Source organism: Electrona antarctica (genome assembly GCF_951216825.1).
Source record: "Electrona antarctica genome assembly, chromosome: 11".
In the NCBI taxonomy this organism is placed as follows: domain Eukaryota; kingdom Metazoa; phylum Chordata; class Actinopteri; order Myctophiformes; family Myctophidae; genus Electrona; species Electrona antarctica.
Window position 1 is genome coordinate 27,608,763 of NC_136792.1, and position 10,820 is coordinate 27,619,582.

The 10,820-nt window shown below is 43.2% G+C and overlaps 1 protein-coding gene across 1 annotated transcript; it reads right to left on the reverse strand.

The window, feature by feature from the left end:
- Positions 1-1,146: 1,146 nt before the first annotated feature.
- c15h3orf80 (chromosome 15 C3orf80 homolog) lies at positions 1,147-2,045 on the reverse strand. Its single transcript, XM_079515105.1, has one exon. The coding sequence runs from the start codon at positions 1,987-1,989 to the stop codon at positions 1,318-1,320; it is 672 nt and encodes a 223-aa protein (XP_079371231.1). The 5' UTR covers positions 1,990-2,045; the 3' UTR covers positions 1,147-1,317.
- Between the last annotated feature and the right edge of the window lie 8,775 nt (positions 2,046-10,820).

Below are 10,820 nucleotides of genomic sequence, written 5' to 3' on the forward strand. Positions count from 1 at the left end.
GACTTCCAGTCTATCCACATACATAGCCATCATTATCCACTATAAGTATGTCTCATCCTTGTTTCCTGTCAGCCTGACCCTTGTCTGTGTTTTGTGTCATACGGTCTTTACTAATGCTGCTGAGACAACAGTTAGTCTGACATGCTTTCATCATTAAAATAACGTCCCTTCTTATAGGCAGCCCACACTGCATCACTGTGCCAGCTGAAGCCTCATCTCTGTTCTTTTCTTCCCCAATCCAGAACCTAAAATAAAGTGATAGGGCCTACGCTACGGTATGTGGCCTGAAGCTTATAGCCACAGTGTTACATTGTTGCTGCTGCCTCATGATTTGGAGAATTAGGCCTTTCACACTAAAGGTTGCTTAACCCTAGAACACTAAACACGATTTTCACCCAGACAATTATAATTTTGTAATTTGCATAATGTTGTTGATGTCTGAGGTGGGTGGGTCTTTCAGTACCTTTTTCATTCATATCTTTTCCATTCACTGGACCATTCTCACATGTCCCAGGAATGGGTGGGTTTCCTTTTTTTAAGAATATATATTTTTTAAATAATATGATGAAATATTAAAGAGTAGGCTACCTCAAGTTGCCATGTATTGCTGTACTTCAATATATTTTGATGAGAAATATATTTTTTATGGAATATTTTACATTGGGTAATCATGAGCTACCAGGAAGAAGTGTAGGTGTGTGTGTGTGTTTCATTTTTGGGAAATTGGCAAATTAACATTTTTTTGTTTACCTACATACAAGTAGGCTACATATACAAATAGTTCCATGCATTTCCGAATAGGTCTATTATCATTTCAGCTCACATTTTAGACTTGGAAAATAAATGTTGGCCTAATTTCATTTCAAATTTCATACCCACCGTATATAGGCCTATATGTTAAACAATAACTCAGAATAACTCAGATCAGCTCATGCTCAGGAAAGAAAGAAAACTCAAAGAAGAGAAAAAAAAGAAGAGTAAAGCCCAATGCACCCCTGTCTAATGCGATTGTACCGCTGCCAAATTAGCTGTCTCTGACACAAAAAGGCCAATATAAACTGCCTTCTCCTACTTTACTCCGTCCAAACGGGCATTTGCATACAAAAGGCGTGTAGTCAATCCCATGAATCACACATTTTCTCAGTAATTTCCTTTATTCCAACGATCATTCAGCATTAATTGCACTTGAGTTTAAAGCATAGCTATAGGTTTAAAGTCTGCAAGATAATTGTCTTGCTAATATATAGCCAGGCTGGTCTGCAGCAGCTAAAGTAGGCTGCTCAAAAATAAATAAAAAATAAAATAAAATAAATCCCATTAGACAGAGTTCCGAGATCCCCGGCAACTGTGTTGGTTCCCTGAGTCTGACACCTCCAAGACACCCTGTCTCTGTCCGCCGGGTATCACTATCTGTTCTGCAGCTGCTGCTGCTGCCCTGCCTATACCGGGTGCCGTCCTTTCATTTTCACATAGCAAGTTGTCATCCGACCGGTCTCTGTGCATCTCCTGCATGCTCTCTTCATATGTGGGCAAATATTTCACCTCATCGTAGGTTGGCAAGAGGATCGGAGATCCGAAGTCCCCCAGACTGTATTCTGGATATCTTTCTAGCAGAAAGTCCTGAGACGCAGTCGCGTGCCCACGAAAGAGGGACGGATCCTCGGGACGGTCGTGGCCGGGGTGTCGGCGGGGCCGCGGGCAGATGATTCGCTGAATAAAGTAACCCATTGCGAAGAGCAGCAAAAGGATCAGGATACCGGACAGCTTGCGTGTCACCCAGCCCACGTTGTCGAAGAAAATGTGGATGGGGAGCTTGCAACAGCGCACCGGGGAGCTGACACTTCCGTTGCCGTTAAAGACAGGCGGGCAGCACTGCTGGCCCTCGCCGCATTGGAGCTCGCCGCAGCTCCGGAGGGCATGACAAGTCGAGATGAGACATGCCGACAAAAAGGTGTACGCTGTCCTGCCGTCGCCCGGCAGACAGGACATCGTTATTTTTTAATAGGCTAGATTTGTAATCTCGGACCGTCCAATGGGAGAATGGTCCCGTAGTACGCGTGTCCTCTGTGCGTATAATTGTATTTTTTTAATAATAAAGTAGCCTACTTCCAGCAGGTGTTAACACAGGTTCCACTCTCCAGCTGTGCGCCGAACCTCTCCCCGCATCCGTTCTCCTGTAGCACTGCAGAGCGGCGCGGGATAGCAGGTGCCCCCCCACTGAGGAGCCTGATGATATATGAGCTATCCGCTGTCCAGTTGGAGCGTAGGCTTCAGGCAGATATGGTGGTAATCATTAATAATCTTGGTTTATGATTACGGGAAGAGAACTATTATGTCCCCGCAGAGGGCCCCCTTCCCGTGTAGCCCACAAAGATGCTCGTCATTGTTTGACATTGAGGAGTCTTCGTTCTATCCTGTGCAGTGTACACGAAGCAGGTGACTTTAGAGCTCCGTGCTAATCCACTATATGACTAGACTGTATAGTCTCAGTCACTAAAAGGTGCCATGCAGTGCCACATGCAACCTGTAAGGTTGATGGTCTTGATATGGGGCGCCAACAGACCATTATTGTGTGTGTGTGTGTGTGTGTGTGTGTGTGTGTGTGTGTGTGTGTGTGTGTGCGTGTGTGTGCACGTGTGTGTGCGTGTGCCGTCAGCCGTGTACGTGTGCACGTGCGTGCACGGTGTGTGTGTGTGTGTGTGTGTGTGTGTGTGTGTGTGTGCGTGCATACATATTATATCCTATACAAACACCTGCACACTGCACTATAGCTCACTTCTTGAAACTTTGGTCAAGGAACCTCAGACCCCAAATGGATCAGTAAGACACTCCCTAGTGTGTTACATTAATTTAACATCATGATTTTACTGTGTGTAGATTGTTACTGCATCTTAAATGAGGATCTTACTGATGACAGTGAAGGCCAATATGATTCTATCTCCCCAGGTCAAAGCGACGACACATCTTGCCTGCCCAAAATGTAATTCTTGGAGCGGGAACGCCTACTGAGTGTCAAAAAAGGACTTTCTGGCCTTGACAGACCATACATCCAAACAGAAAAGTCCTATTTGATTGCATTATGAAACGAAGGTAAACTCACTTTGCCACTCGATTTGCCACTCACTTTATGCATGTGCATACCCTGCATGGTGCTTAGAACTAGTTTTTATATAGTTTATTATTGCTATAATATTGAGGAACCAATACCACATTCTCTATGAACTGGGAACATTTCCCCATATAGTCCTTAACTTTACTCTTTGTCACTTATAGCCAATCTGTATTTGTTCCTCTCCTAAGGCCTAATGCACAATGTGCCAAATGCAATTACTGGAGCATTATGACATGAAATTCACTGGAAGAGGAGCATTATGCTGCCTAATTTATGCAGCATCATATTTCGGCCTGTAATCTACGTCTATTAGGGAAACATGATAGCGGGTGCACTGCTTTAACCGGATAAACAAATATACAATCAATAGCCCTGCAGGCCAGTATTTCTCAAAGTGGGGCCCGGCACACAGAGTCCATTGGAGTCCGTTTTAGTCAGTTTTAACCATGCACTTTCAACCCAACATCCATATTCTGGGCATGTCATTATAGGTGCAATGTTTCAAAACCGTTTCAAATAAAAGCTTAAAATAAAAAGTTAAAGTTTCAAATAAAAGTTTCAAATAGATCTGCACGTTCACATGTTGTATTGTGAGCATATGTAAAAATATAGTTTTGCTGCATGACAATCAATAAAAAAAGAAACGTACAAAATGTACCTGTGAACTGTTGATGTGTATTTGATTCAAACTAAAAAAACTTCACACAGTGGCCTGGGCCATGGCTCAGTGGTCCAGGCACCTTGGCTGGTAATCCAGTCTGGCAGTGTGCCGCGGGTTCGACTCCCGATCCCAACGGCCTTCACTGCATGTCTTCCCCCATCTCTCTCCCCATTTCCTGTCAGCCTACTGTCTGTCCCTCCATAAAATAAAGGCGAAAGCCACAAAAAAAAACATTAAAAAAAAAACTTCACACAGGATTAACTTTTTATATTGGTCCTCACTAATGCTCATAGAAAGCCTCCTGGGGCGTTTATATCTCGAGAGGAGGCAAGTTTCTGTGACACACACGGAAGCTTGCCAAGCTTCCGCGTGCGTGCCAGAAGCAACACAGTTTTCTGACCCACAAAGGGAGGGATTTTCGCCCTATAGTTTTAGACCGCGACAGAGGGGCCCAACATTCGACACGGCAACTTGCTCGCTTTAGCTTGCTCAGTGGTGTCTCTCGTGGCTCAAGTTCGCTTGAGCCGACTCAGCCCCGTCCGAGTTGTGACAGAATAGTAAATTCTCTATCGTCCCCCCTAATGAACTCAGTTCGCTTGAGCCGACTCAGCCCCGTCCGAGTGCGACAGAATAGTAAATTCTCTATCGTCCCCCCTAATGAACACAGTGGAGAGCTCCCTAACCCACTGACGGCCTGTCTCACCCAATCACAAGCCGCGGCACTCCTTCCAGCCCCTCCCTTTGTGGGACGTTCGGTCGGCCAATCAGAGGCAATGTGAATATTTGTTTTCTCATGCCAATAAATCTCCTTTGGATTGAATTAATAAATCCCGGAAAAGACGCGCTGTGATTGACCAGTAGGCCTAGTAGCGACAGTGGCAGCGACGCAGTATGCCTTCCGCACTTCCGCTTGACTTCCGCCTTACAGTCAAGGAATCTGAAAAAGAAGGTAAGGACACCGACGTCATTTTCGCTATCATGCAATTCCAGACGGCAGATTCGTCACGCTATGGGAGCCAAAATACACCCAGAAGTTCGGTGGAATGCATTGGAGTCAACTAGAGCCCAGTGACCACTGTGACCAGCTCATGAACAAACACTATTTCTGAATGACTGAGACCTTTGTAAAGTAATCGCTTCTGGAAAATAACATATAACACATTATTGTCTGCTGTGTTGCTTTTCGATGTGTACACTGACATTTTATAGAGGTATCTAAAGAACAAAAAGTATGTTTCTGAACGTACCAAGTATCGCAAGACTGTCCACAGTTTCCTGTCTAGCAGCCAAATGTCGTGATACCTCAGAGACAGAAACGATACCCGCTGCTGTTTAGATCCTCAATAAAATGATTTACTGTGAACATCGAAAAGCAAGTTTTCGATTCACTTCGAAAACTTCATTCACTTCCGGTGCGAGGTTTGCCACACATGAAAGAGTCCATGAAAGTGTCATGGCGTATTGGTGACTTTACCTTCTATGCGATACAGGTCGCTCCAATGAGTGTGTGTGTGTGTGTGTGTGGTTTGCACATATCATGCTTTACTAATTAATACTTTTCAAGCACATTTTAGTATGTAAAATATTATAATTTGGAAATTCAGATTTCAGATTTTTGCTTATGTCATTGCCAGTGTTCACAGTGTTTCAACTGCAACTTATTAATGTTTAATACTCTCTCCCCTCCGCTTTCTCTCTTCTCTGTTTATCATCTATAGCCTACAAGTCTGTATCATTGTACCACTTCCTGTCTCCATGTTCCCTTCATTCCCTGAAAGCCACCACAAAGTGCTGGCCCTGGGTAAGCAAGATTAATTGAATATACTCTCCTTATTTCTCTTTGTCCATCTATCTTTTTCTCCCTCTAAAAGGATCTTTCAACAAACACATCACTCTAATTGGAGATCAACCATATCCCCTTAGGAAATGGAGAAAGGGACAAGTGTTCTGGATGATTCTACCCCCCCCCCCACACACACACACACACACACACCACACACCACCCTCCTCATTATGCCCGTTGCATATTTTTTTAAAGTGAGTTTTCTGCAATCTAATAGAGATGATGAGATTTGGGATTCTTGGATGTAGACAGGGAAGGACAGACTGAAACACGGACACAGAGAGACAGGGCAACAGGGTTTTGATTCTGTGAATCAACGCAGACAAGATATGATGACAGGGAGAACTAGCTGAACCTTAACCTTAACAGCATGACAGAGCTGTTAACTCTAGACACGGAAAGAAGAATGTGCTCCCACTGCATTAGCTTAATGAATACACAACGTTGTAGCCTCCTGCCCGGCTAACAATTAAAGCAATAACACCTATAGCACAATAAATGTATTGTTCTGTATGTTTCCATCAACGTGGCACAAGGGCCTCTTGTGTTGTGCTTAATAATTCAGCCTTATGGGGTCCATTAGGCCAGTGTAGTGATGAATGGCAGCGTTCATATTCTTGTCTGAGATGTTGATGTATAGACCGCCCAGTGTTCAATGTCACGGTTATCTCGTCTGCATTAATTATGACACAAAGAGTGTCCTGTCAGGCCCTGGACTTTGTTAATGGAGTCGCTGATGGCTCTGATTTTCTCTTTGTTTGCACCATAGCAGAAGTCATAACCTCGGGGCAACCTATCTGGCACCAACTTCACCTTCACTAAATACAAACTGTATTGATTTGAGGAAACATAAGAAAATGGTCCCAAACCAGATCTTGCCTGAAGTTGATGAATCGGCATAATTGTGTGTGTGTGTGTGTGTGTGTGTGTGTGTGTGTGTGTGTGTGTGTGTGTGTGTGTGTGTGTGTGTACTTGTGTGCGTGCACGCGTTGTGTATTTAAGTGTCTCTACAGTATTAAGTCCAGAATCGCAGGATGTGTGTGTGTGTGTGTGTGTGTGTGTGTGTGTGTGTGTGTGTGTGTGTGTGTGGGTGTCATCCTGTGGATTCCCATCAGTTTGGACTAATAAAAAGCAGGACCTGTAGTCAGGGGGTAGATTGTGTGAATCCAGAAAGTCCCATACCACAGCTATTTCACACCCACATACTTCCCCTAATCTTATCGCTCTACTGGTTCAGACGACTTCTAAGTGCATGTGCGTGTATAAATGGAGAGGAGGGGGGTATGTACACTTTTATGTACAGAGCAGCCAAGTGCATGAGAGCATTTGTGTTGTTTTTTGAAAACGCGAATAGGGTGTGGGGGGTTGCATGTGACAAAAGTCATAAGATGGACTCAGAACGTAGCGTGAACATATCTGCTTTAATCTGCTGATCCACAGAATTCCCTTGCACGACTGTTTATAGACGTGTACATTAGTAGATGTTTTTGAAAGAGAAAGAGTGAGCCTGTTACCTTTATGTGGCGTGTTCTCTCAGCGTTGTGTATTCCTTGGCTTGAAGATGAATCATAATCCAGACTTCCTTTGAGGAGAAAGGCTAAAACCCTCCCAGAGAAGCCAACATTTTCCTTTTAGAAGAGAGAAAGACAAAAAAAAAAAAAACCCCAAAAACCTTTTTATCTAAAATGAGTCCCACACAGCACTCACAAGTCATAACATATTCTGATGAGTTCGGAGGTTTTGTGCTGACCTTGAGTATTTTGTTAAGCATGTTGAATAAGCAAGTGTAACTATGATGAGGTTGCCTTTAATTTCTGATACACAGTTAAACTTTTGACCAACTCCATTCGTTAATAACACCTACAGGTCAGTAACCGTTTGAATACCCCTGTCTCCCATTTGATACCAGTTTCTGTGTATCACTACCGGACCATCCTAAGCGGTGCAGGGTAGGCTAAAGCTGTCAAACGTCTGCACCCCGCTAGGGGTTGTTACATTGATTCTAGTCCTGCTAATGTAATGGTATTTTTATATTTATATGTTATATTTAACACAACAGTGTTAAATGGTAATTGTGCTCTCTAAAATGTAGTTACATAATGGTGGAACAACTTAATTTATTGCGACAAATGTGCATCCCTAGCATGCTTTTTTATTGTCTCTTCCTTGCATTTGTTTTGTCTCTTCCCCATCAACTCTCTCTACGCACGCACGCACGCACGCACGCACGCACGCACGCACGCACGCACGCACGCACGCACGCACGCACGCACGCACACACACACACACACACACACACACACACACACACACACACACACACACACACACACAGGTGGTGGTGGAGAGTATACTCCCCCTCAGACAGATTAGTGGTAGAATGAGTTAGTATTCTTCAGTAGGGGGTGGAGGGGGCCAGACTGGAAAGCCCACAATTTCCCCTAACCACTGGGTCACACTCCCTCACCCCTTTAAGATAACCAGTCTACCAACGCCAAGCGGCAGATGACTCAGATCCTGGAGTTCACACGCACGCACGCACGCACGCACGCACGCACGCACGCACGCACGCACGCACGCACGCACACACACACACACACACACACACACACCTGGAGGTTAAATATAGCAGAGTTTTCTCATTCCCATGTGTTTTGAGACTGTAGGCGAAGGGCAGGGGGATTTTTTGACCCCCTGCCTCCGCACTACTGCTCTGACTCACTCATGGAAGGGGGCCTCTGGGCCTCTGAAGGGGACTTAGACTGCGGCCCTCATCCGTGTCCCTCCCACCAAACACCCACATCTTGTCCCAAGACTCGTAGCACTGTGGCCTCTGCGAATATGTGAAGAGAGCTCCCTGAGGGCTCAGAAATACAAAATCAACAACAGCGAGTGACGAGACAACAGGGCGGTTGGATCTCAGGCTGAAACAGAAGGAGTACGGAGGAGATGTATGGATAGAAAGTGTCATTCAAAACGTGCTACAGAATGGCAAGCAGAAAACCAGTTTGTGTGAGAGATGGAAGGGTGTCCATGAATGTTGAAAGAGAGAGGAAGAAGGGAGGCAACCACATGGACTTGCATCTCAGATCTCCAGGGACTCACCCCTCCTCCCTTTGTCTCTTTCTTAAATCATGGCCTCCATCTCTCTTCCTTCCATCCATGTTTATGGATTGGTGCCTCTGTGGTCGGAAGAGGAGCATTGGCTCGGTCCAGATGCCTCGTAAGTCTATCTGTGTAGGTGTCAGATCCACGCACAAACAACCCCAGGGACACACATATAACTGTATGTATGCAACAAGTTACCACCATAAACACCAAGTTGACACATGAAACAACTTCAAGGATGTCTTGGGACGAACCCACCCTGGAGTCAATTTTTTTTTAAGAACCCATGCATGCGTGTAAAAACTTTAAACCCACGATGCAATAAACTGTAAGACTCACAAATGGGGCAAATGAAAAACAAAATGCTTGTGTTCACTCTATTGCACTCGACATGGACATTAATCAACATTTTGTAATGTGTACTGTATGTACAGTACTAATATGGGTTTAGGTTATGTGTTAACCTTTTAAAACCAGGAAAGCGTATGTGCCATTGTAGATTTTAGGCAGCGTTGGCTATTCAAACGTAGCGGATATACAAGCTCACTCATGAGTCAACTCATGCCACGCTGTGAACTTTTACATCTGCTATTTCTGAACAATTTTGAAAAATGTTGAAAGTGTGAGAACTACTGCTTTAGAAGGCATTTGTACAGTGTTAATTTTGTTGACTAAAAACTAAGTCGACTAATGTTTTTGATATTTAGTCAACTAAGACTAGACTTAGACTAAACAATTTCAGAAGACTAAATAGGACTAAGACTAAATGGTGTGTTAGTCAAAAGACTAAGACTAAACACTAGTAAAACACCTAACACTGCATTTGTAGAATCGGGGTCAGGTCTTAATGAATAAAGTGCAGTATTGTAGTTGAGTAAACAATCAAAAACAGTCAAAAGCTGAATAGTGAGTAGGTCTACTCCTGATTTCTAATCGAAATATCCAGATAATCTGACCGAAGTCCCTGTGTCCCTTGTAGCTGGAGAGACAGGTTATTGAACAAACTAGTTTAGTCTATAACAATAATTAGACCTACTATAAGAATGAATGAATGAATGAATGAATGAATGAATGAATGAACACAATACATCAATAAATAAATAAGTTATAACCAAAAGATATCACTTACATTACCTTTAAGGTTTAGTTTTAAGAAAATGCTAAAACAGATGACAGACAAAAAGGAAAATGTGTGTAGGCCAAAGTAAGCCCAAGCGGCCTATGAAAACATCTCATCCCACAAGAAAATAAATAAGAGAACTTCACAGAAACCACACTGACATCAAAACTTACCAAAGAGGGGAATCATACAAAACAAAATGCATTATTAATAACAGGACACATTTTAAAAGAAGACATCTTGGAGTATAGTATTCACTGTCTCCAACGTAGCTACCGCGCGCGTGTGTGTGTGTGTGTGTGTGCGTGTGTGTGTGTGTGTGTGTGTGTGTGTGTGTGTGTGCGCGCGCACATGAAAAAGATATCTAAGATAACTTGAACTTGAGCTTAAAGTAGACCAATATCCAAGTAGCACTATTGCTATTGCTAATAATAAGTCATCCTTATTGAGTCTCAAGCTAATTGAAGCTATAGGCTTACCACACATTCCAAATCAAATCAAATCAAATCACTGCAAAGTTAGTTCACAGTGTGGTTCTATGTGCTGCTAGCAGTGGTGTAGCCTACTGTACACTCTATATTTATTTATATTTTTGAAAGCTCATGACTTATTATGAATTAACCACTGAAGCCCCATTTCAAGTACTGGTAGTCAAAAATAGTCGATCTACAAGCTCACCATGCATCACAGCGATATGTTCTGAGCTTGCAGATCGGCTATGATCACTATTTTTTATTTTATTCATTTATTTATTTGTACTTTTTGGGGTAAGTGTTGTACATTTTAATAAAGCAATGCTTTGATATTAATAAGAAAATGTACTTCATATACTTTGAATATGAATAGTGAGTATTTACTTGAGTAGCCTATATCATTTGTAGGCCTACACCACTGGCTGCTAGTACCAGGTGCAACAACACACCTCTTTTGTGTGGCATGCTTTTACACCATCTATAGAAAGGCCATCCTATTGATT

Coding starts and splice junctions, on each gene's coding strand:
- c15h3orf80 (XM_079515105.1), bottom strand. CDS start 1,989: ATGTCCTGTCTGCCGGGCGACGGCAGGACAGCGTACACCTTTTTGTCG.